Source organism: Manacus vitellinus, unplaced genomic scaffold (assembly GCF_001715985.3).
Source record: "Manacus vitellinus isolate BGI_N305 unplaced genomic scaffold, ASM171598v3 scaffold_3_pilon, whole genome shotgun sequence".
Classification (NCBI taxonomy): Eukaryota; Metazoa; Chordata; class Aves; order Passeriformes; family Pipridae; genus Manacus; species Manacus vitellinus.
The window spans coordinates 30,909,869-30,937,230 of NW_021940535.1; the positions used below are offsets into that span (position 1 = coordinate 30,909,869).

General features: G+C 40.2%; 1 protein-coding gene across 6 annotated transcripts in view; it reads right to left on the bottom strand.

Annotated features, from left to right (window-relative positions):
• DYNC1I1 (dynein cytoplasmic 1 intermediate chain 1) overlaps positions 1 to 27,362 on the bottom strand; it is a 178,606-nt gene that overhangs the window by 58,592 nt on the left and 92,652 nt on the right. For all 6 annotated transcript variants that reach the window (XM_029961801.1, XM_029961799.1, XM_029961804.1 and 3 more), the window contains 4 exons: positions 24,244 to 24,333; positions 15,391 to 15,553; positions 14,238 to 14,337; positions 9,127 to 9,252 (listed from right to left, as the gene is read on the bottom strand). In XM_029961801.1, the coding sequence (XP_029817661.1) occupies positions 9,127 to 9,252; positions 14,238 to 14,337; positions 15,391 to 15,553; positions 24,244 to 24,333 (479 nt within the window). The remainder of the gene's footprint in view (positions 1 to 9,126; positions 9,253 to 14,237; positions 14,338 to 15,390; positions 15,554 to 24,243; positions 24,334 to 27,362) is intronic.

Consider the following 27,362-nt stretch of genomic DNA (forward strand, 5'->3'; position numbering starts at 1 on the left):
TCTTCTCTCCATGAAATGACTGGTGATCCTGTATGTGTTCATGAACAATATGGAGCTGAAGTGGAATCAATATGCATCTTAGCTACAAAAATACTAAATGGTGTTATAAGAGCAATCAAAATGAATTAATCACAGATCTCTGGCACATTTTTTTGTAGATAAGAGATAATGAAAATGCTGTGATTTCTCCAATACAACATATTTTTAAAAGCATATTGCTTCTTGCGTGTAGGACATTTGCTTGTCATCTTGTGCTAAAATAAATGTACTTTATCTTTTCTTTCTCTCTGGCCCACAGGAAATGTCTTCCAAGGATAATAACAGTATCTCAGCCACGTGGCACGTGCTTCTGCCTTCCCTTTGTGGGAAGCTGGGAGCGTTAATCATCCTCATATCAATGTTGTCCATATACAAAAGTTCTTTTCAGGGAAGTACTTGTCAGTCATCCAGCCATGGGGGCAGAGGGTGGAAAACTGTTGATTTTAGACCTAAGGCAGAGGAAAGTTGTATCCTGGGCTGTAATGATGGATTCCTTGGTTTCTGAGGCTTTTACGGCACTTTAAAAGAGTAACTGTTTTATATTTTGTGCCAGGTAACACAGAAAGAGGCTTCACTCCTCACATAGAGCTCCCACAGAGACAAAAATCATGAGGTGAAATAATTTTCTTGAATTTGGACCAAATGTACTCTTCATTGCAAGTAGCTTGTGCTGAGAACAGTTACATAACCCAAACAGAAAAGTCATGCCCATGGCTGTTTATCCATCATTTGCAGTGCAGCTAGGGAATTGCATGGTATTTTACATCCTTTATGGAAAAAAAATCTGTGGAAGGATCTCAGTGACTTATTGATCTCACATCTGATCCTGCATTTTTTGTTCACCCAAAACCCTTTTAGCACTGGGAGTTTCAGATATACAAGAAAAACTATAAAATGTAATGTTCACATCAACAAAGGAAAGTTGGGAAGTTTTTTTCCCTTCCTTCCTCCCTTTTTCTTAAAATATTTTACACTAGGTCATGTTGAAATGTAATCAAATCAACAACTACTAAACTGTAAAATGCCCTCAGGAACAATTGCAGGATTTGGTGATTTTTTTTTTCTCTGCGATTTTGGGATAGTGTGACAAATCTGCATTTTTTTATCAACAGAGTTTTTCAAAATTCTGAGTTGAATGAATAATGTCATGTGTTTGTAAGTATCAATAATCTAAGCCATCTGCAAAGGAATGGTTTTCCAAAGGCATCTCTTTCAGGACACTGTGGATTTTGTCACTGCTTGAGGTTTTGGCAAACCATCAATATCTCTATAATTTTCTCTTATGAAATATGGTTTTTGACTGAGATCTTTTTTTTTCCTTAGCTAGCTAAAGTTTAAAAATACTGCATGTCTAACTTGGCAAATTCAAAGGTTAGGTTTTCTCCAAATTGCATATTAGATGCCTATAATTCAGAAAGGTATAATGCAAGTTATCAGTGAAAAAAAGAAACTTGGGGAAAAAATGAATGCTCACCATATCAAATAGCCAACATATTCTTTACATTTGGTCTGAAAGGAAGACTACAGAACTGGGAAGAGAAACACCATCTTTAAGTACAGATTTGTTACAAATCACTATTGTAACACTTGTGAAAAGCACAAAGCTATTGCTAGTAGTGACAGCATATCATTTAAGTATATGACAGTCTGCCCCCTCCAAAAGAGACTTAGAAGTGGGAACCGTCTAAAATTTTCTATCCAAGACAAGCAAATTTATCATTTCCTAATTCATAATTGAAATCTCAGTTTCCAATGAGGAAGATGATCTCTGTTAAGCATTGCTCTAAGCAAAGGAGCATTCTGTTGCTAGGCTTTGTATGTATAAAAACAGTCCCCAAGTAATTCAGAGTGCTAATTACTAATTTTGTCATTCCACAGATTGATGGGATATGGCACATAATTATTTTGTTATAAGATACACATTGGCTTTGATGGGTGTGTCACTCCTCAGGGTTCTGTACAAGCCGTCAGCTAAGGGTTTGGAAAGATACAGCTAAAGCCCAAGGGAAGGCATATAACTTTGTGAATCCAATTGACACTCCTTTACACTAAATAAGAATCCTTATTTGCTCTCTGACCTTGCCTGGAAGAAGGTTTCCTTCTCCCACTCTTGTTATGAAAATATAATGATTTGAGTTTTGTGGAAATAAGTCAGTTTTAAGAGATTTTAGGACTGAAAGGTGAAGGGCTATGTGGAAAACACGACATGCTTTGTTTTGAGCTGCAGATGCTGGTAGATTCCATGCTAACAGCTGTTGCATTTCAGTAGTAAAGAAAGACTGGTGATCTCAGGACTGGCTAAGACACTGTGGCACACAAGCCAGAATTTACATTTTCACGTTTTCAGTGCCTTTTCTGTCCTAATGTCTCTGAGTTCAGTGGTATACAGAAAACAGGAGACTGTCTTCTGTATATGTGGTCCTCTTTGTTCCCCTCTATAAATCTGCTGCATGCAGGTCTCTCCTCTCACCTAAGACACCAAAAACTATTTTCCAAGTACTACTACATTTATTCTTCAGATGTGTGGGTGTGACTTCTGCTGACTCACACACAGTCTCCCCATAAGTACTGGAGCATTAATCTTAGGCCAAATGATAGTTATTTTTAATCACCAAATGGTAGAAGTGGTGTAGACTCCAATGGGAGGAGCAAAAAAAGACAACTGGTATCAGCTGAGAACAGGAGGAAGAACCTAAAACAAAAGATTAAGAGACAAGACATGGGCTCTTGTTTACTGAAATCTTTATGGCACAAACTGTGCTCTGCATTTCTAAAGATCTTCCTACTAAGGATGCACGTCAGGAAACAAAACAGAAATGAAAACAAAACAGCCCCTTTATCTTTAAAGAAGCCCTACTTGATTGGATTTACAACATTTTGGTATGTGTTACAAAAGTCTGCAATAAATCTGGGACTCTGGGTGCTCAAGTATTTCCATTATGACAGCTGCTTCAGTATCTTCACAAGCAGACATTCGGTGGTCCATTTACCAGAGAACTACTACAAAAATGGGCAGAATCTGATTCATATTTAGAATCATAGGGTCACAGGGAAATTCGGGTTGGAAAAAACTCTCTTTCAAAGAAGGGTTTGTGGTTTTTTGGGAAAATTTGCAGTCAGCTTAGCACCACATGTCTTCTCTGAGATTTACAGACTGACCACAGGTGCCCCCTCTCACTAGAAACTGAGGAATTAGACAAGTCAGCTCTGGGACTGGACATGCTGCTGGTTCTTGGGAACAATTTTTCTTAGGAAATTCTGTGAAGCTTAGAGGGAGTTTAGGGTCTGTCATTTCTCTTATGTCTCTGCGGAGCTGAGTCCTTGCTTGAAACTTAGATAGCAGCAACAAGGTGAGGAAGTTTTTCTGGAAAAGCACTATAATAATTATCAGTGAAAATTGTCTTTATTTTTTATGTATTCCAACCATACTTTCCGGACAATTAAACTTCTTGAGGGACTGAGCTCTAGTCTGGCTTCCACAGAGGAGGAAACTCAAGGACAAGAGGAAAAGGAGGATATTAGTCATTCATGCTGTTACCTCAGCCTGTTCTGCACACAAGTCTCATGGATTTGGGCGCTCGGCACCTTTAGAAGGCAGGCTGCTGGAGCAAAAAGCACATCTGAATTTATGTTGATTTTGAAAGAGCAGAAAACAACAAAGGAACCAAATAAGGAAAAAAATAAGGCAACTCTGTCCAATATCAACCACTAAATATAGCCTTTCACTTACCTCAATGCATCTAATTCTATGATATGCATTTATGACTCCATCCATTTAGTTGAAAAGGGAAAGACCACACCAGGATAAGCAATGAAGAGTGGTCAAACACATAACTTAATGGCAGTGTACAGAAGCCACTACAAAAAAGCTAGGGGAGAATGAAACATTTTGTGGTGCGGCAGAGTGGCTGATTTTTGTACCCCATCCACCAATATTTTCCAAGCATGGACAACTTTTCTTGAAATTAAAATAGAAAACACAAGTCCCATATCCCACAAAAAACCTGAGAGTTTAGTAAAGAGATGGAACCAACCAAGTAAATCTGATTGCATGGCATTTCAGGAAAAGGACAGAAATAACTGCAGCTATTAAAAGTGATATACTGCTGAAATATTTTTGTGATTATGCTGAAAGTCGACTCCTTGAAAGAACTCTTCAATAGTTACTGCTTCCTCAAATAAAAGCTAGTTCACATGTGCACTCCTCCTTTTAAAATACACTGAATGGAGTTGCTTCTAAGTGTCAGATTTGTACTTCTCACTGCCCTTTTGAGACACTTAAAAAAGACACAGCTGAGAGAAAGAGGAAATTAGTAGATCAGGAAATAATCCATAATAAATCAAAAGACAGTTAATGTAGTCCTTTTTTGTTTCTGTTATCATTAGATTGGCTGTAGTAAAGCAGAATTCATCAAACTTTCCAAAGACAATGCAGAGTCCTCCAAATCAGACAGTAACATTCACTTTGGTTTATTTGCATGAAACTAATATCTTTAGCATCTTCCTCCACCCCTCCTCTCCTGAAATGACGGATGTTTGAAGCTGAGATCCAGATACCTCAACCGACTTTAATAACCCCTCTTTAGTTCCAGAAGAAAGGAAATGGCTTGTAATACCATAAAGTCCCTGAGAGACACAGATTGTTTCTTTTCCTTGTGACTTCTGTCTCTGCAGATGAGCTCTAACCCAAAAGCTATGGGACCTGATAGAAGAGCAGTGCTGTACCCATGCTAGCAGGCTCTGCTGAAAGAAAGGGTGTGATAGCTCAGACTTCAATTAGACAATTCATTGCATACTCTCTGAGTTCTTATTTGCCTCACTCAACCAGATATGTTGGTGGAAAGTTTCATGTACTTCTTCAGGTCACTCTGGCTTAGAAAGCTTAGACCAGGCTACTGTGAAACAGAAACACCATCATGGGCAAAGATGATGAGTAGTACTAATAATCCTCATAATAAATGGGTAACGTAGATTTTTATTTGTATGTTCAGTGAAAAAACACATTATAGACAGATAAGTGTTTTCTGAAAAAGAGAGTAATACTGAGAAATATGGTTGTTACTGCACTATCAATCAATAGTATGAGAATGTTCACATACAAGGCCAGCCCTGTGGATTGCATAAATCAATATAGGGTTGAGCTCATGTTGAGTCATATCATCAATAACCTTGCAATACTATTTTCATTTTTGTCATTCCCACCTAAAAGCAGACTAACAGTAGCTGAGAGTAGTGTGAACCACTCTTTAAAATTTTCCCAATCAAACCGAGGGAGAGTCAATGTGATTTCCATTTTGTTGCTGGAATTCATTCCCTCTCTGGATACTGCCAAACTAACCCAACTAGGAATGACTCATCTGCAGGGTCTCATAAAGTACTTCTGAAAGGCTTGTGTTTTGCCTTTGGAATGCAATGGATTACACCAATAGTTTGTGATGCTCCAGCGTGGGGGAAGAGGACATCCCTGACTCTTCCCTACAGAAATATTCCCAGTCTGCACTCTGCAGTATTAACTGCATGCTCAATTTATTCCCCACTACCTTAGAAAAGCACTGAGCATTCATTCCTTTGGTAAAAATCACCCTCCCACTCTGATTTTGCTTCTGAGACAACATTTTTTTGCTTGTATAGGAAAACAAGTTAACAAATTGCTCAGTCCCTCACTCTTCCTTGTTTTCCTATTTCTAATCTTGTGGTAAAGAGATGTATGATGAGCTGTAGAGCAAAAAATCTGGGACTCAAATCTAAAATACCATCAGCACATAATGCAAAAATACAAAAACCCAAAAAAGGGCAAAAATAAAACATGTAGAAGAAAAAAATATTCCATAGGAGGTGAGAGTAGAAGCCAGCAGGACTGTTTTATTTAGAAAGGATCTGATAGATCACATGGCAGTTCACATGAATCAACGAGTAAACGTGTCCACTTGGCTGATAGTCATTTTTCCTTTAACTAAACATTTTTCCATTAACTGAAATTGAACCCAGTATTTGTAGCACAACATATTGTAGAGCTATGAAATTTGCTACCACTTAAATTACATTAATAAGCCAACAATCTAATATGACTTTAAATTGGGTAAGAATTTTGTATTTACAGAATACACCACCCCTTACATTTAAGGACTGAAATCAAATGTTTTGCTGATTGGAGTTAGAAAAAACATCATTGCCAGTAGATTTTTGCATTATCTGTCATGGCTGATAGACAACTTTAGTTGAAGTCCCTGGGTTCTGGCAGCTTTCAGCAAAGGCCCTTGGAAAGCCTGTTCTGATGATGACAATTTCAACGATCCTATGTAAAATTACAAAAAGTCACAGAAAGACGTAAAGAAAATTAAGAAATTCTATAGTAATCATCTCACTTACATCTGTATAATACACCAGGGGAGACAGAAAAACATTGAGGTTCCTAGCTTTGAGAATTTACCAAATGTACACAAGAGGTATCTGAAGTCATACCTCCAGTCAGCTCCTTAGCTGTTGAGAGATGTTTCACATGTCTATCTCTATCGATGTAATCAGAACTCCCGATGTCAAATTTCTTAGAAGTTTCTTAGAAATGGCTTCATAAACCTATTTATTGATTTGGCTTCTCAGAAGCAGCTTGCAAGAGCTCCTTGAAAGTCACTCCTGAAATAAGTTTCTATTTGCTTGTGTCTTGTTCTGTGAGCCCAAAAATCAAAAGGCAAGAGGTATATTAGCATCATGTAGGATTTATGGAGATGTCTTTTTTATAGAAAGTCTTTGGAAAGGAAAATAGAGGCTTATTGGGAAAATACACACAAAGTACTGTGTTCATCGTATCTGGGCAACCTAGCTATAATGATAAGGTGTGTGTTCATCTCTAGCTGTTGAGCTGGACTGTTATAAGATCATGTATTGTGGAACAAAAATTAGGCGTCTCTCTCAGAAAACCTAGAGAAATGACCAAATCAGGACTGAATAAGGGAATGTTTCTCTAGCAAAATGGTAATATAAATGATATGGGGCTGACTAATAATACAGTTGGTTTCCACTAACAGAAAACCATTATGATCTACAGAACTGAAATCCAGACTCTGAGCTAAGATACTATTTTTTTCTTATTTTCCATCTGAGTCAGTTAGAACAAAACCTGTGTTCAAGAGACCAAGTTGCTTGCTTTTTGTTTCCCCATTTAATCACGTGAGGGTATCCCTGTCTGATCTGAAGATAGGCAGAAGATATTTCACGTCAAAAGCCCCATAATGGTGGTTCAAACAAAGTTCCCACTCATAATGGGTTTTAACACAAATTATCAGTGGACAGTTTGACCAAGTAAATAAATAGTTCTCATGGGCAGAACTGATTTTATTTAGCTGAAAGAGGATGAAGCCAGGATACATGTACAAGTACAGTGCCAAACGTGTCTCTCAGTTCACAGGTTTTAAGGTTCCGGTTCTAAAAAGGGGTACATCCAACTTAATGTGAGGACTAGACAGAAGCTCAGCCATGCCAAATCTCTGGCCACCACTTTGTCCTATGTGTGTGTTTCTAATGGAGACTATAGCCTATCTCATTGCTTTCAACGTAGTGAGTCATACCTCCCCTATTTAAGTGTACCTACTTTAAAACCTAGATAGAAATTAAAATTTATATTGAACACATTGTTATGTCTGTAGTCAGTCTTCCTTTGTGTACTCAGAAGGGCTACCCTGAATCTGGTTATTATCTAGTTTAAGGATTATTCTTCCTGGAAATGCAGGGGGGCAACTCTTCTCTTGAATATTTTGTTCAAAACATTAAGCTGCATGTACATCATAGAAGAATCTGAACATAGGATTTGAGCTAAGATCTTAAGCAGTCTGAAAGAACACATCGACTGCCAAATATAATCTCCGGAAAAATACAAGTTCTCATTTCAAAGGTAATACAAACACACACACACGCACGCACACACACACACACACATACACACACATATATATGTATATAAATCTGTATGGCATATTTGCTATGCAGGCTTAGACTCCTTGTGAGGTTGTTTTTCAGTATAGCAAATTAGAAAAATATGCCTAGAATTAAAGGTTACTTAATCAGGTTGAAGCAGCAACTTCAATTCCAGCAACTCCCTCCCACTATGTTACATCTGATAATGTACCCAAGTCCAAACATAAACTTAGTTCAAAAAGATGTTTGGTCCTTGAATGTAAAATGACACTTAGCCTACACAATTAGCCAGGTAATACATATCCTTCCAAGAGAAGCAATTTTTACCACAGAATTATCTGCATTTTACTAATCTCTGATTGTTAAGTTTTACTTGCTGAAACTTTTCCATATGGCTTTTCAAATACCACTGACCTGTATTTAATTACCACAGAAGGATATTAATGAAGAGGTTGGAAATTTGGCCCAAGCCCTGTTCCACAGTTTGGACAGTTTGATGGAGCCAATGAGCTGAACACTTCTATCGATGTGAGGCTGTGCCATCTCACACACAAAAGCAGAGGTAAAAGAGGAGTAAACAGACATACAAAAATAATACACTCAACGATTTTTGAATTGTCCATAAACTTCTAAACCAGCATAATCATAAAGTAGCGCTGAGTGAAGTGAAACACTGTTTTGCTAACCTAAAGGACAGTCAGACATGAATTGGTGGAGTAGTTCTTGTAATTGAGACCATTTTGATCAAGCTGTAAGTCAGACACATGTCCAAAAATGCAAAGTGTGTTTCCCAATATTAAAGGCAAAATATTGAGCAGAACCAGGCAAGGGTAGGCAGCTTGAGTGCAGAGGATGCGAGGAAGTTAACGTGGGTGGGAAAGCATGTGTTGCTGCCTGGATGAGGAAGTGGTACACCACAGTTACTTCATAAGTGCAAGGGCTTTATAAACTAAATCTCCTAGGGACTGTTTTAAATAGACAAAGAATGACACGCAGCCCTGACAGGCTTTTGTTTGAGAAGGCTGTTTGCCTTCTAAAAACACAGGACTGCCACTTGTACTTTTTCCAAAAATGCCTATTTTTAACCTCAACCTCTTCATATAAACAGTGGAAAGATGCGCTATGTAGTAAACTCCATTTTGTCTAGCACGAAATTAATGACTTCCTCAGTCTTACCTGACAATGGAACACATATTCTGGTGTGGTTTTCTTGAACTTCATGTTCCATACTAAGGCTACCCCATCAGGCTCATGTGGAGCATCTTCATTATTGTTGTAAGATGCAACCATCAACTCAGGGTACTGGAAAGAAAAAGAAAAAGCAAATGAAATAAGACAGATGATAAAAACCTATGCAAAATCATATGAGACAGAAATAATCTACACTAAATGTGCAATATCTGGTTTTAATTATAATACGTGTTAGTTCAGTCATATTACTCTGCTTCATTTTGGTTTATATTTTACTTGTCCCTAACATCCTTAAAGCCCCTGATAATTGCTCTCTATCAGTTATTCTCAGATATCACAAAGGCAATGCTATTTTCTGCAGGTAATTCTCAAAAAAGACAGCTTTCAGAATTTTTATGAAGGGAATGCAAAGGAAGGAAGAGAAAAAATATGAAAGCTTGAGTAATTTTAACATATTTGCTTAACCATCTCTTCAAGGACAAACTACTGTCTTAATTGATTTTGATAATAAAAACACTATGATCATGGAGTTGACTTGTTTTACTCTGAAATTCACATTTTTTCAGCATTCCTGAAAACTATTCTTTCTTATTTCATTATGCACTCTTATTTACTTATGCATAGAATCAACTGGAAAGCTCTTCTTGATGATTCAAATGGCAAAAAAACCATTTTCTTCACAGAAGCTCAATTTTGCAAGATGCTGAGGTCATCTTATAAAGCACAGGGTGATCTTGAATTCCACTGACTCAGTGAGATTGATGCAATGAGCACTCTCAAATCAGATCCATATTTTCTTGTACACCCATTATGCACTGTTGTATAGAAGTAGATATGCAACACATATATGTACTTGCTTTGTTTATATATATATACACACATAATATCATATATGAAAAATCAGATTTTCATGTTCTTTTGATGACCTTCCATCATTTCAAAACACCATAAGGACTAACAATTTGTCCACAAAACATCAATTACTTTCAGTCTATACAATAACTTCCAGTTCTCCACTCTCACATGTTGGATACTAGGCACCTCTGGTAGCCTCTGTCCTTCCATCTAGTCAAAATAAAGCAGTGGACCTTATGGCATGTCCAGAGAAAAGCATGTGGCTTCTGCAGACCAACAAGCCAGCAGCTCAAGTTCTGCAAGACCCACACTCTCCTTTTGTAAACTAGAAATGCTTTCCCTCAAAATTTCTCGATAATATCTGCAGATAATTGTCACTTTTTGTCTTTCCCAGGCAAATTCCTGCCAAACCATTCACCACTTTACAGGGGAACAGTACAGCTGGCACATGCAAAGGGAGCGGGACAAATAAACTGCCAACTGGGAGCTGTGAATTTGGTCCAAAGGCATTTTAACAATTAAAAAACCCCAAGCCACCACCCTTTTTGTTGGGGTTTGAACCTCTCTGCTCTCAAAATCCATTTTGAAGAAATAATGTAACTTTTGCCATCAGCAGCTGTTACTTCCCCCTTTCTGTACACTTCCACGGATAATGCGTCACAGAGATGATGATTTTTCTATTCAAGCTCATCATTCCAAATGAGCCTGGACCCACAGGCAGAAGAATCAGCACTGATACGTGGCCACCATAATAGCCTCCTCTATCCCAGTTTGAGGCAGCTCTGACTGGGTTGAACCTACATCCCTGGCTGCTGGCACAGCCTGTAAGGACAATTTAGCACCCAATTCACTTGCATGGGATTTAGGGGATGCAGCAGACCAACACCTCTTCTCCTTCCTCAAGAACAGAGGGAAACCTGAGGGTGAATTAATCCTGAGACACCACCTCTCTGGACACGCTGGTACCAGCCTGCCCTCCAATGTTCTCATCCATCTCACCCCCTTCTTCTCTGTCTCTCCTGCAACAGATATTACAACCACTTCTCAACAGCGAGCTCAGCTTCTCCTTTGAATCTTTTCATCCCACACTGGCCCATGTCCAAGTAAACAGTGTGTGCAGTAGGCTCTTGACAGAGCATCATGTTTTGGCTGAACAGATTAGGTACCATTCACGTGAGCAGCTGAGACCATAGACGTAAAGGGGCAGACACCTTGGCAGGCAGAAGTGAAAGCCCTTCCACTAGCATGACTGGAGCCAGCTAGGATGTGTGACTAGGTCCAAAGTGCCAATTTTGAGGCACTTTGGGGCTGGTAAATGCTCCTGGGAAGTTTAGCGAGCATGGTTAGCAGCATGTCTGGATGTAAACAAACGCTGACTCAAATCTTGCTGGTCTATATGTAGATTTTGCAATCAGTTTATGTATTTGACTGGAAATACAGTTTACACAGTTGCTGGGGTCATACCTAGCTGGATAACACCATTATGAGGCTTTGTGACTCATAAAACAGAGCTAAACGCAGCACCCTAAGTCTTCTCTGGCATTACGCACTCCAATGCTTCACTCAATCTACTCGCATTTACAGAATTTCAGTCCTCACCAGGTAGCCAGATGTCCTGTGACTGCAACTGTAAATAACATGGAAATGGTGCTGTGCAAAACAGTATTCAAGGCTGCTGCCTGAGAGTCAAGAGAGACACATCACTATTCCAGAGATTGTGGTTTTCTTGGTAAATGAGCTCCCATGGACAGAGTAAGGTGATCCCACTCTTTCTTTGTGTTTACTCTCAGTCTGTTGGGCCTTTCCCTAAGATCCCTAATGAAGCATCTAAGCCATTTTCCTGTTGCTCTGTGAAAGAATCAAGGGCCTAGTGGTTAGCTTTACTGGTATGAATGATCCCACATGTTTGAGACTGTATTTTACATGTGACTGGGAACAGAATAACTTGTTTAATCAATGCATCAATGTCCTTTGTTTGATTAAGTTTCTATTTGCCTCCAGGCTGTTTCGCAGAAGCAGTCTTATCACAGAAAATTGAGCAATGTGTTCTGCAGTTCTCATGATTATTCAAGTTATCCTTTGACACACTGGACACTGTCATATCCTGGAGCATGTGTGAGAAGTAGAGCTAGTGGTTAGGTGAAATACCTCTCCCTGGCTCCAGTTCCTGTTCCATGGATAAAACTCAAAGCAGGCAAGAGAGGAAGCAACTCCCAAGCTACTGTAGGGCGGCATGCAGAAGACCCCTGGCACAGAAGAGTCCCTACTGGAGTGCCAGGGAGCTGTGTGTGAGGAGTTAACAAAGGGGAAGGCAGGAGGGGCCACCCTGGAACAAAGAGGTGGGAAGCAGAACATGCCTTCGAGCCCCAGGGGCTGAGCAATTACATTTGGCAGTGCTCTTCTGAGGCGGCTTTTTTTCTTGCTGCCCTGGGAATACAGTAAGAGCTGCTTGTTAGGAAAATATCAGATAAGAATTCCATGTAATTTCCAGCCCCTGAACAAGTGAACAACCTAAGATAAGTGTTTCCTCGGGCTTATATTTGATTTCTTTAGAAATCCATATGTGCTTAAAGGCCACCCACATCACAATAGTGCATACCTGTTGTTAGGCTGATATTTTGTATGAAAGCAAAGGTATAAATCATTTCTCACACAGAGAGCAAGCTCGATATTACAAGAAGCCTTTCTGCAGCTGGCTGTTGTGCACCACCCCGATCTACTCAGCCTACCAGCCACAGCTGCTGTCACCTTACCTGAGAAGTACCCAGGGGGATGGAAGCAGCTCTGCTGCCATTTCAAGGGGAAGGAGAGAAAGATGGATGTGAGAGTCACTGTGCTCCTTATCCACTGCCTCTCTCCAGCCCTCACACACCGTTTACGTACTGGATCTTGAGAGCTTGCTGGGTCCACATGCACATCTAATGTGGTGCAGAAAGAGCAGCTACTTCTAAGATTAGGCAAAGGTTGTTCTTAACACTGGGCTGAGCTACTTCTGTAGCACCTTTGCTACCCACACCAGGCTCCACTAGGTCTCTGAAGACCCAAGGGCACACTTGAGGCTGAGTTTGGGTCCAGCTAGGTAGACTGGTTTGTGCTTGCATTTTTGAACTCTATGTCCTCTTGGAGCTGTTTTTTTCGTATCTGTACGGTGGACTTAAGAGCAGAGTCTCCTGGGTTCTCTCCCCAGAGAAAGCAGATGCTTTGCTCCAGGTTGGAACATAGGAACAGGTTGATAGGGATGAAACAGAGAGAATGAGGGGGGCTGGAGTGAAACTGGAACCAAATTAATTTAAAGGGATGTGTGATGATATGTGTGTGTGCTAATCCCAGCTCTCCAATAGAGTAACTAATTAACATGCCTTCTGTACTTTGCTGATGTGACTGTATTGGTTTTGGAAAGCTTAAGCATCTCTATCATCAGTTTTATTTTGCAATGGCAATGCTTTGTGGTGCACAGAAACTGGGTACATTCCAGGCATGTTGCTTTAGTATGCCCTGTGGGCAGCTGCAGCCTCCTCTTCCATTACTTGAAGAGAGAACCCAGCATTTTTTGAAAGACCTCTTTTCGATCTTTTCAAGTTGTTCAGATACTTTCACATTTTTAAAATCATAGAATTATAGAATATGCTAAGTTAGAAGGGACCCATTAGGATCATCGAGTCCAACTCCTGGCCCTGTGCATGACACCCCAAGAATGACACCATGTGCCTGAGAGTGTTGTCCAAATGCTTCTTGAACTCAGATAGGCTTGGTGCTGTGATCACTTTTGTTTTAGTATATTAGTAGATTAGAAAAATTAATTTTATTTCTCACTATTCTTTTTTTTTCTATTTTATATATTACTGTGTATAACTATTTATTAAATCAATTGTTTAGTAAATTAATTTTAATTAGTTTAATTTTAAACCTTTTATGCTAAAAAATTTCCATGTGCTGAAGGAGCAGAGAGGGGAGGAAGAGTAAAAAGTAAAACTCCACCTTAGTAGGTTTGTTAACCTACTACTGTTTTAATAAAACATTCTGGTTTTGAAGACCAAGACATTCACAAAAAATGACAGGTTCATTATTGTCCCATTACTCTTCTTTATAGAGAAACAGGCATTCACTTATCCAGGGCCCTCCTGTTAGCTAAAAAATAACATCCTACTCTTCATAAAAAAGAGCAAATCAAGGATGCTCATAAGTTTTTTAGGGAGAAGTGGAAGTGATATGGAAGCATGTCTCCCAGCTTCACATCTTACCTGAAGAGACCAATCCATACAGGTGACAACACGATGCTTTGACCAGTGCTCATCATAAAATTGTCGGTTGAAGGAAAGATTGGCTCCTGCTTGAACATCTCTGTGTGAATTCAAACAAAGTGACAAATCTTGAAGTACCAGGGTTCAAAAGCTGCGAAAAGCAATGCAGAAGTTTCTGACTACTTCTCAGTTCTCTGCCCAGCCTGGGGAAGTCTGCCACCTTGATTTAATTGTTCTCACAGACTGTCTTGCTGAAAATGAATCTGCACTAAGGAACAAATTTTACATCTGTTTCACAAAACCACATTTCTTAATTTCTCACTGCCTTTCTGACTCTTCTGGGTTACCCTAGGCCATCTCTGCGCCCTTTGACTCTCAGGATGAACCTGGCCCTGGCATTCAGCGAAGGAGATGGCAGATGCTACAGACAGGCTGAAGCATAGTACTAGTCCAGCATTGTCACACTGATGCATTTTGTCAGTCCACAGGGATGATGCTCTAGAGTGACCTCCAGTAACTTCAGTGCAACATAGCTACTGATCTGCCATGAGGCTTCAACAGATATGTAGCTGTTGAAATCTAAATACTTCCTCTCCTCCTAACAAGTTTTAATGTTTCTGCTCCCCTATCAATTGCTGAATACAAAACCTGTCACTTCTTGTCTTAGCCATTTAGATTGCAAACACTTTGGGAAATCATCCTTTCCATCCCCACAAAGCATAGTCCAGTGGGATCCATTACAGACCTGAGACAGTAGTAGAATATAAACAACATTAGTTTGAATTTGTAAAGGTATCATAAGCACACATGTGTACACCAATGGAATATATGCATTTACATATATATGTCCATATACACACATTTATCTGTTTCAGTTATTTGTTCAGAATTTGAAATTTCATCCCGAAAATGAATCAAAGAAATAAGCCAGCTGAATAATATGTCAAATAACTCCCCCTCCCCAGTTCAATAAAGCACAAAGCTCTTTTACAATATAATTTCAGATAACAAAGTAACCCAGGCCTTCATGCAGAAATTTCAACCTTTTTTTAACTACAAAAATGTTAAATTTTGTTTAAAATTAAGGCTTCCTGTCTCTGGAAGTATCTCTAGAAAGCTTATTTTACAAAAACAAAAAAAGCCCCAAACTGACCCATCTTTTTCTTCTACATCTCTGCCACTATAGTCAAAGAAGATGTCTGAATCTTCAGCCAAAGCTCGCTCAATTACACGTATTGTCCGATCAAAAAATATCAGGAATTCTTCTGAATGGAGAACTTGTTGTTTCTCTTCTTCTGTCAGTTCTCTAGGAGGAGCTTGGAAAATGAAAAGATGTAGTTAAGAGTATGACATTTCACCCCTTTTCCAATGAATCAACATCTTCAGTGGGTTTCTTTTGACATGAAAGCTTGCTGTAGCAATGTCAGAAGAAAAATCAAAGCTTTACACTTAAAATCATGACTAAGAAGTTTTTAATATATCTAAACATATTCCTGTATAATCCCAGAATGTAGCATTTACATAGAAGAGATCCTATATCTTATATATTTATTATTCTGAAATGGAAAATACTTAAACCCCCCAAATTAAATAAACTCAGTGTTCCTATTTCAGGAAATGGCCGTGACTGACATTTAGGCAATACCTAACTGGAAAAAGCAGAACACTTATGTAACAGGGGACCTGTCAGTGAAGCCAAATATAAAATAATCTTCTAAACTTATACTACAGTTCTTTGTATTAAAAGGGCTCACATAATTTCTCCCTTCACTTCTTCCAATTTCTACTTGCTGTCACTGATAAATTCTGCCTTTGCAAAGCAATGAAGTAAATAACCAAAGATATTCTCTGAGGCAGCAAAATTGAAAACAACCAGCCAAACACCAGTTTCTTCAAGGCAATGTTATTCCTTACAGAGGAATCCTAAGACCCAGAGCAACCAACGTTACTGAGCCATGGGCAAAGCTGCCCTGGGAGGGGTAGGTGCTGTTCTAGGCACTGGTCAGGATAGCCTGACCTCTACAAGATGAGGTTACTTCTTTACACATACACAGAGATGTTAAACCTTTACTTCCAAACTAATATTTCCAGTGTAGTCCTTCATTTGAAAAATACAGTCTTTGTAGGATGCACCAATTCAACGTCTCCACCAGTTTAATGACCTGTTGGTAAACTACAACTCAAATGAGAGCATCAGGGGAAAGGAAATTGGGATGCTGCTATTGCTACAGTCCAAATTTCTGTTCTCAATTACACTAACAGGGTAATATTGATATTGTGGCAATATTGCATATCAATTACGCCTTGGCCCACACGTGCTTTTAAATCATCATTTTCATTAAATTTCAAAACTACTTGTATTTCAAAAAATGCCATTAGTATCTTCACAGTTACACCAAACCAACCTTTCAATTAGTTTAAATTCTCAGCATGGAAAGATCTTTTGACATCATAAAAATTATGATAACATTGAATTTTGTTTCAAATTTATAATTAGGAACACAAACAACATATCATAACCAGATTTATTGCAAAATTACAGAGACTCGTACTTAGAGTTTAACTAGTGATCAAAGGTCTCCTGCATTTGGCTTTACACTACAGATTTGAGGTGTTTACTTGTGAAAACGACCTTGTGGTCTCCCTAGGACATATTGGATTAAAACACCAGCAGCCAAAAAGTGGAATTCAGCAGCTCAGAGAACACCCACTATACATCAAATTTTAACTCCCAGCCCTGTCATACATATCTCAGTGTTTAATTAAACAATGAATGACACAGTTTAAAGCTGCAGCTTAAAGTTATTTTCCAGTTGTGGTGCCATGCTACACAGTTTCTTTCTGATTTTTCCATGCTTCATCCTAGATTCATATGCTCCAGTGCCCCAGTAGGATGCCACCACCAGCCCCCAGGGCACAAATGGGTGGAAAGGCACAACAGCAGGCAGGAGTACTGACATGGTCATCATTACTGCAGTACTCAGCCCACCCAGGTTTCAGTGTATCTGCTTTCAGAGTTGTGGTTTGGAGAGGCTGCTATCACCACACTTGGGTTTGCCTCAAGTGGTCAGAGCGTTAGCTCTGAAAGACAAAATCTCTGCACTACACCTGAGCTAAATATAGAGGGTCAGAGAAATGCAAAAGATGGAGGAACAATTTGGCCCTCAGGAGACAGAGCAACTAAGAAGTTATAAGCTTTAGCCTTTGATGATCTCCCATGGCCTTGGCCCTGTGTCTCCTACCAGCAGGTTAGCGGTCCCTGTGGAGCTCCACACATCCAGGGAATATCTATGTCCCCCTACATGGTCCCCCTGAATAGCAGAGCAACAATTACCAAGGCAGGAGCACAATTTGCCTCTAAGTGCTTTACACAGAAGTAAAGCATGTGAAAAAAAAGAATGACCAGCAAAAAGTACAGGTTGACCTATTGCAGCATCCACTAGAAATTGTCACTAAGGGAACTCAAAGAAACCTGTGATGAGGCAATATTCCATCATCACCCCAAAAGCATTGCTTTCTGAGAATCAAAGACAACAAACGTGACAATGCAGCAAAATGGCATAAAAAGGGGGGAAACAGCTGCAAAGGCAACTGGAAAACTCATTTTAAACTGCCCCAAATGGTAAAAATTATTTGTTAAATCAAATCCTCTCTACAGTTTGGAAATATAAATTTATTACTCAGCCATTTGCTGACTATAACTGCAAAGAAAATACAACCAAAAATCAATAGAAAGGGAAAAGACAAAAAAATGAACAGCTTGGGAGCTGTGGAGTGCTCACAAGAAGTGGAGACAGATGATTGTAGTTCTACCTCAGCAAAATCTCCCTTGCAGTTAGCAAAGATCTGTGGGAGGCCAGCAGTCTATTAAACCATCAGGAACACCTTGGCTGAAGTTTGTAGGGCATAAATCAGCTTACCTCATTCATCTGACTGACACACCAGATGCCCCCTGGCGATATTAAGCTTCATATTTTAACCTTATTTTCTTCTTTCATTCGGCTGCCTCTGAAGTTTTATTTGAGGCAATCTCTTCTTACAAGAATGTTAACATCATTACTTTTTCCAGAGTAAAACATTGCTGTAACTACTGTAAATACATGAAGTATAAGCAAAAAACACAAAACAGACAGGTTTTCAAATATGAAGGTTTTCTAACCATTTATCTTTCAGAGCCATTTCCATTTTCTCCTTGTTCCTTCTCCCTGTCCATTACCTTGAGTAAAATAAAAAGAATCTATGTAATTTTCTGCAATTTTTCTTCCGATCTGTGAGCTTACAGTGACTTTGATCTCAGCTTTCAAGAGACACACGTTCTCTTCAAGGAAAATTCTGGGAAACGTAAGTAGCTGATCAAAGTATTTTTTTGTTTTGTTTTGTCACAGAGACCTATGTGATGTGACAATATCTTCAGAAATTCCCCATAAGAATACAGCATTTGTCTTCAAATACCTAGTCTCCCTGGCACAAAACCCAAAGCAACCACATCTAACCTTCTGTGTGCAACAAAGCCCAGCGCAATGTGGAGTTTACCACTCCAAAAAGTTACGTGCTTATTGCCTGGAGTGCAATGAAAGCTCCTGCAAAGGAAGACCCACACTTTGCTCTTGCTTCTGCACCATAGCTTCCTAATGAACTGTTGTGCCTGTGCTCTGATCCCATCCGGAGGAGCTGAACCCACCTGTGGCCCCTCACAGCTTGCAGCAGGAGGACCCGTGGTGCAGCCACCAAGTCCTGTCTAACAGGAGCACTGGGCATCCTGTCTGTCCATAAACCCACGGAGACATTGATGGGACCAAGTACCCATGAGTAGAGTGCTGTGTAGGTGGCTCTGGGGTTATGAGGTCAACAACATATATCAAAGAAGCCCGGTGTTTATGCTAATGTATAATACTGTACAAAATCAAATGGATTTTGCAATTAAAATTAAATCACTGTGCAGTTATATATGCACAGAGGACATCACAGGGAAAGAAAATATGAAGTGTATCTGTAATGAAAGATATCATACACTAGTGTTTGAACAGAAAGATCTAGCATATGTAACAATAATTGAACATGATGTGAAGACAACCAATTTATTCAAGACTTATTTACGAAAAATAGGAACATTTTATTATTTCACATGGTTTAACATGATCCTCAGAAGTTACATGTTCCACATTGGATCCTTTTTCCATAAATTTCTTTATACAAACCAGAAAGAAAGTTTTTTGTTAAAACATTTTCATGAATTTTTAGGAACTAAGATAAAATTACTGCAGACTTGTTCTTATTCTGCAGAAGCATATTTGTAGTAAATATAACATAAATAGTTGGGATCACAGTGAAAGATCAAATTCACAAATATTCAAATACCAGGATTCGAGTCTTCTTCCAAGAGAGTCAAAAAGACATTAAAAAAAATCATATTTAAATAATTATAATAGACTATAAAAAAGATTCTCCTGGAATCTCAGCAATTCTAAAAACCTGACAAAAGAATTGAAGTCCATTGAAGAAAAGAAAAAAAAAAAAAGAAAAATACCAGAAGGAATAAGTGAACAAAAGAAAGGGTAAACTAGTAAGAACAGTAAAGCAGGGAGCAGCCTTGTTATGAACCCAGAGATATAACAAGAGACAGAAGGAGATTAGTAAAACCCCTTTAAGAGCTGTATTATTTCTTTCAGCATCTATTTTAATCCATGTAAACTTTAGATGTGCTGATGAATGAGGATGGCCGAAAGGTACAGGGTGAGAACCACAATGTGTGAAGAGGCTCCCAGCAGCTTCGAGTCCTTTCCTGCTGAGAGCTCGTTTTTCTTGTGCTTCACACTTTCATGTCAGGTTAGATTTGATATATTCCATAACCAGCTTTGTGCCATATCATGGTTTCATATATGTCATATCTTGGTTGTGTTGGCAAGCCCCCACATGGCATAACTGCTGAACACATAAAAGAAGATTTCAAGATGCATTTAGGGATTTTTTGATTCTGGAGATGCAGAACCTTAAATATGGATCTGTGGCAGGCAGGGCTGTTCCCATTGACTGTGCTTCTCCAGGAGCCATGCTGAGCACCATCCCTGAGCATGCCTGAGTTGGGCTGCAAGGATGGGTTGGCACACCTGAGCTTCCTTGGTGTCAGTGGCAGTGAAATCGTGGCATCACTGGTTCTTAAAAACCTCACCACAACCTGTCCTGCTTTCCTGATACTGATGCCTGATCTGTCGAGAGCTAAACCATCTCCACCAGCATGGCCTGCTATGTGGACACCCAAGCACCATGTGTAAAGCCAGGGCAAGAGCAGGGCACAGCAAGTCTTTGGAGCTGCCAGTCCCAGCCTTCCCATCACAGCCTTTCATGCAAGTTTCTGTGAATATACCTATGGCTTCAGATAAATGCAGATCGAGGCCCAATTTCAAGACCCAGCACATCCCATTGGTCATGTGGTTTCTACTGACACAAAGAGGAGCCTTAGGTGGAGCTCCAGAGCTCTCTGGTGGTAGAAAGCCCCATCCCACTTGATGCCACAGTTTGAGACCAGTGTCTTGTTTATTTGGTCAGGAGAGGTTGCGAACAGGCAGAGCTCATCCCAATTCACCATCAGGTATCCCACAATCAGTTCTTCCAAAAACAGTGGGGAGAACATGCACCTGAGACACAGGTGACAACAGGCAGACCCATGGAAGAAACACAAGGTGGCCCCAAGGCTTCATATGCTTCAAGTGGTCAGCCAGTCAGTTCTTCATTTCCCACTCCACCTTGGGGGGCACAAGCTGTACCTCTGCCCTTTGCATCTCCTTGGCAAGGAAGTTTTGCAAGAGGTGCCAGACAGGCTGTCTCATTGCAGCTACACTGTGTGCCTTATGGTGATGCTGAGACATGTCCAGAACTAGGGTCAGACCCTGCGAACACCCGTGACTGCTGAATAATCCCACAAAACCCCATAGAGCAACTGTTGGGGGAGGGTAAGATGAGGAAATTAAGCATGCTATAAATATCTGTAGAATTAAATTGGCCTACCTATAAACCACAGAGAAAAAAAAAATCACATTTCCTCTTAAAATACCATTATAAAAATAGAGGACCCCTGACCTGTTGGCTTGGAGAGAGGAAGACTCAACAGACTAGATCCAAGCTCTGTTTTTTATCTTAACCTATTTTTGAGTTTTATTCATGAAAAATTGTCTGTCTTTCCCTTCCTGCACTTCTCTCTTCCATGGATTTTTTCTTACACTTCTATAACTCAAAAAAAGCCATGCTGATTTTTTTTAATCTGTTAAAAAATGTGCTCCCTGAGCTGAAACCAAATTTCAGCCCAGAGCAAATTTTTACGGCTGGGTTATAAATCCCTGAAAAACAGGATTCATAATGGAAGTGCTGACACAGCCTTAACTACTATATAGCAGTGTGAATGGCGCCACTATAATATCTATTAGAGATTCTTTAAAAAGTTTGCAAAATATTGTCTTGCCTTGCAGAGAAAAAGAAGCCAGAGTACTTAATGCCAACATAAACATGCTTTTAACCCATTATGTGCTAATTTGCAGAAAAGCTATTAATTCTGAGTAGGCACACAGAGTGCAGCACCGACAGGAAATGTTCTTCTAAACTCCTGTTTGACTTGTAACATGGTTTTAATCACTTCCATGAAACACAAACGATGGCTTCAAACTCTGAATGTTGCTCAGAACATGAGAAGGGTGATTACAACAGAGAGGAAAATGGGATTTTGTAGTCAAGAGGGCTAAAGCCAACAGGGAGAGAAGGACACTGAACACTAAAAAAATGAGACTCAGTTCCGTGTCAGTTTGATTCACAGCATTTAATTCCTATCATCAGCATGCCACTATTTCATCCATCACAACACATACTGCAGGTCAAGTTCACTTTCTATCAGGCAATGAGCATGTTTTCTTCTTCCTTGAACCCAGTCAAATGTTAGCACCTCACAAAGCTGGTTCTGCTAAAACAAGCTGTGCCTTATTTTTACAGCCTGCAGTTTGTGTGTCTGAGACGAGCGCTAAACCAGCCCAGCTGATCTTCCGCTCCTGGGGGGGTCTGCTAGGCAGGGAAGGGGAGCACTGCCCCCTGACTAAAACACAGCAAAGAAATTAAAGATTTTGGCAGTGGCGGTTAGTCAGCAAAGTACACAAGAGGTTAATTTGAAAGCCCACAAGAAAGTAAAATAAATCAGTTCAGGATTGTATTTTGATTTTTTTCTTCTCTTCATGCAGGAGTTTGTGCTTTCTCCCCATGTATAAGTGTTAGTGCTACTTTTCTGTGGAAATAAATGGGTGTGGTATCAGCTGTAAGTTGAATACTGGAGGGACATTCAGCGACTCAGGACAGTGCTTGCACACCGAGTGCAGTGATAGCGGTTTTTAGGGCTTTGTGTTGTCACCAGTAAAAGAGACACTTTGTTAGGTCCAGTGACTGCTACAGGCTGTATGTGAGTTGACCCCACAGTTCTGGAAGGAAGTGTAATTTTAATGAAAAAGTAAGTTTTTCTATGTTGCCATGCTTCTTGCTCATGTCCTCAGTTCTGCCGTTGCAGACTTGTCTGGCTCCTGCTGTCGCCACTGCTCCCACTGCTCCCCTCTGCCCATGGCAGCAGTGGCTGGGGCCAGTGGGAGAAGTAGAAGGATGAGGAGCAGGAGGAATGAGTTTCTCCCTCCGTGTTTCTACAAGGACCTAATGAGCAATGAACACCACAGGATTTATGGCATGGGTGATTTCTATGATGTTTTTAAGAGGAAAGAAAGATCAATTTATAATCAAAACAGTGCAGCTGATTCTGCAACTCACTTCAGTGTGTGAGGATAGCAAATGTGGGCACTGTATACTGGATTCAGGTTTTTTTGGACGCTGATAAAAGGATACCAGTCTCCCCTGAATGAGAAAGAAGCATCCACTGTTGTATTCACAGTTAAAGATTTCATAGGCTTCTCTGTAAAATTACTACATATTTTTCTCCTAGAGAGATTATCTTGTGAAAAACAAAACTAAGGTTGCAGAATCATCTTGTTAATGACAACCATAGCAAGAGGGGACATAGGCCCTACCTGAAGAAGTAAGTTACACAGCATGTTGAGCAGTCCTGGCAATATAGAGGTAAGAAATGCTGGAGAAGAAACCCATTTCCTTTCACCCCAGAGCTGCTGCTGTTTCAGCTCTTTTCCCCACTCCACACAGGAGTGAGCACTGACTGTTGAAGGCATTGACACAGTAGAATAGACAAATTCCTAGATGAGGAAGACATTTCACATCCTTCTAATTTGAAAGCTAGGACAGGTCCAAGAGAAGGAAAAGAGACACCATGCATACCTACCATGTCCAGTGCTGACATGCATGACTTTGGCAAGTGTCTCTTGTCTGCACCAGAATCAAGAGGTAACCTGAATTTTTGTCTCTTGTAACCCTGGAGAGTGTCTCAGTGCACAGTAATGGACAAAGGCCTGGACCTGCCTGGCTTCGGGTATTTTTTTTAAGTTCCCTTGAAGCAGTTCCCACAAAAAGTTTTGGTTTTGACAGTCAACATTTTTCCAGTGAAATGGTTTTCTGCTGGAAGATTCCTGACTACCAAGAGGTTCAAGTTTGTCACTCTCAAGCAGGCAGTTATGGGCTCTAAGTACCTTTGAAGACCAACCAACTTTATAGAGCTACTGGAATGCCTGGCATTTGCATTTTAAATCTTTCATGTGAGCAGGGTATTTGAGCCAGAGAAAAAAGTAGCATCAGTCCTGGGATCCAAGAATCTCTACTTTGTTCCCAGATTATAAGGACATGTAGCTTCTTCTAAACAGCTGAAGTCCTGTGCCTTTCACAAGCTTCTCAGGCCTACCAGCTGGGTCACTGGGATACAATTTTCTGCTTTATGCCACTCATATGGTTTTGAATCAATAAAACTGGCGACTGTTCAGATTTTAGTATTCTCAATAATGGAAACTACCTATGAGAGTAACTACTGACAGGACCCAGTCCTTTATACATCTAGCAATATCATTTTCATTTTTTAAAGTACCTTCTTTCACTTCCTGCTTCTGGTCCTGACTTTCCATCTCCAAGTCATCCTGTGCTTTTGGCTCCACCATCTCTTCGTCATCTTCATCCTCTAAAAAAAAAACAAAAAAAGAAAAAAAAGATTGAAAGATTGTGAGAATCTCCTCCTTAAGGGGCCTGGAAATTGTATGTCTTCTTTACAATTATAAACTGGTAATAAACCCAGGTAAAGCAAAGTGCACAATACAAGGAACATCTACATTTATGCTCAGAGTGACACTCTCAGGCATTTGCCCCCAGAGTGCAAGATACTCTGCTAGCACAGGGTACCTACCACTTCTGCTCCCTGTAGCAACTTCCCATCTCAGATGTCAGCTGAATATCTCCCTGACCTCGGAGATGACTTCTTGGATGGCATAAGGACAGATACAATCATGTTTCAGCCTGGTAGCTATTCCATGGTTGGGACACCTGCTATCCAGACACCTAATTTCCATTTCAATTCTCACAAGATTAATTTGTCTTTTGACCTACAGGAAGAGGTTAAATAGAAATCTGACCTCAGGTCAGATGCCACTAGCAAGAAAACAAGCATGGTACAGTTTTGAAAAGTCATCACCATCAACTGGGGGAACACAGCAACCAAAGTGGCATTTGCAGCTTAAGAACCATTCTTGCATTAATATGAATTTAATGAACACTAAAATTTGACACATGTCAGTTACTACTGCCAGATGTTTTAATGACCTTTCCTGACCTATGCAAATGTCTCTCTCCCTTCCCCTCTCTCCCCACACTCACATGTTCTCATTTTATTCAGGAGGGCAAATCATTCACTCCTTTATATTAGTCTGAGGTTAGAAGGGTTCTGATTGTCCAGACCAAAACATAAGCAGAGCTAGAAAGACAGTGATACACCAAAATGGCTCAAAATCTACTTAACTCTCATTACTTGCTCCCAGCTATAGCTATGTGATCTATTCTCCTGTGCCCAAAGCTGGAACAGAACCTACTCACACTCTTGAGAGGATAGAGACACCCAGCTTTCTAGATTCAGTGAGCTAGGAGGATTGAAAATAGAGCTGGTCCTAAAAGTATTTGACAATTAGGATGAGTAAATCCGTGGGCTATGGAGGAATTATTTTGGAGCGATTTTGGAGCTTGACATACCACTAAGGCATAGCAAGCACAGTGCCCTGTGTTAGTCCATGGCATGAGAGAACACATGTTGTCCTGGCCCTGGGGCATTTAGCTGTCAGGAAAAACACTGCAGTTCCTCCAGGGCTATTCCCACCACGTTGCCTACCCAAGGACTTCTCTCCCAGAAGCCCTCAGGGGACATGTAAGCTGGTGTCTTGGCTAGAGAGCATGGCTTAGCCACATACTGTAAGGAAGTGTCTCATCATGGACAGACACGCTTTTCCCTCTTGGAAAAATGATGAAATCTTGGCATAAGATCTGCCATCGCTCCCCCTACTGCTAGTGACTGCAGTGAGGAGAAAGGGAAAGCTCATCTTTCTAGTCACCAGGGATAATCATGTGCTCCACAGGCTGGGAAGGAAGGAGGAATCCAGTATGGATGAGGAGGCATTCCCAGAATTAAAAGCACTAGTAATGAATGTTACTCCTTTATTAGGGATTTTTCAGATCATGAAACTTGAAGTGTCAGAAAGGCAGGGCGCTCACGATGCCTCCCTTTGATGCCTTCTCTGACCATTACATTTCCCTAGGTACCCTACATAGAAGGGCTATAGAGAAAAGCTTTTAGAGAGCAAGGCAGGGTGTTCCAGTTTGGCAGGGTAAACACATTGCTCTGTCCGCTGGCTGAAAGACAGATAACATCCGACTCAGTCAGCAGAGAGTCAGCGAGAGGAGCTCTCCTGCTGTACACACACAGGACGGGTAAAAAAAGGTCCTTGTGCCATCGATCTGCGATGCTAGTGGAGATGGGGATGTATGAAAGACAGAGGCACTCCCAGCCTCAAAGAACATATGAGAAGTGTGAGAAGACAGAAGAGTGACTGGCACAGCAGTGAGTGAATACTCTGCTAACCTCAAGTACATATCCATGCACATATAGGATTGCAACGGTGTACTCATATGCATACAGACACGCTTATGGCAGATACCAATGAAGCCAACTCCCAGAAGAGTTTTGTGAGTCTTGCATTACAAGTTTTCATTCCCTAAAGCACCAGCTCTTGGAGCCAGCTGTTTACATATGAATTTCAGCTTCCATTTTTAACGTGTTTCCAACCTGTCAGCTTGTGCATGGAAGTTTCAGAAGGTGGAGGGTCAAGAAAATATTCAGGCAGCAAAGAAAACCTAAAACAATATTTAATTGAAAGTACTGTGATTTTAAAGGCTTCGTGGTCTGCTTTTAAATGCCTCAAGTATAATTTGGTAATGCATAGGGACAATGTAGCAAATGTCGAACTTGAGATTTAGTAGCAGATTTTCAGATTGAAGTGAAGCAAATTTATCCCTGTCCCCTAGAAGTTCTTGGTCCCCCTGACTTTGGGTGTCAAAGTAGTTGCCTGCCTGTAGCCCATTCCTGCTTCTAAAGCAGAATAGGGGTGAATGGCTGAGGCACAGCTGGAGCAGGGGGTGTATCAATACTTCAGCACCTATTAAGATAGATCTTCTTTATTTCCCTTCCTTCCTCTTCTGGGAAAAATCAAAACCAAGTTTCCCAAGAGTTCTCTAGATTTAATTGCAGCAGGAACAATCAGTAAAGGTTATTAAAACACATGCCCTGCCTTTTTCCAAGAGCACACACATCAATAAATTAGTTTTACTGAGAAGGCAGCGCAAGAGCGCAAGAGTTTTTAGAAGATTAGGCATAATTCAGATGTCCTTATTTATTTACAGAGAAATGTATACACATACACAGAGAAACTCAACTAAAAGAATGACAGGGTTGTGAGCCAAATGCTAAAATGTTAGCAAATGCCAGAATTTGGATTGCCTGGGCACGATTAACTCCTTTCCCCTCCCCACATGTAGGCATGATGACATAATTCTGGAATTTCCTCCCTCTTGAGAGGTTGGCTTCATTTTCTGGGTGCTCAACAAGAGACACCTGGGGCCTGAAATGCAGAAGTGCTGAGAGCTGAAGTCAACTGGCCCTGTGCTTTGGGG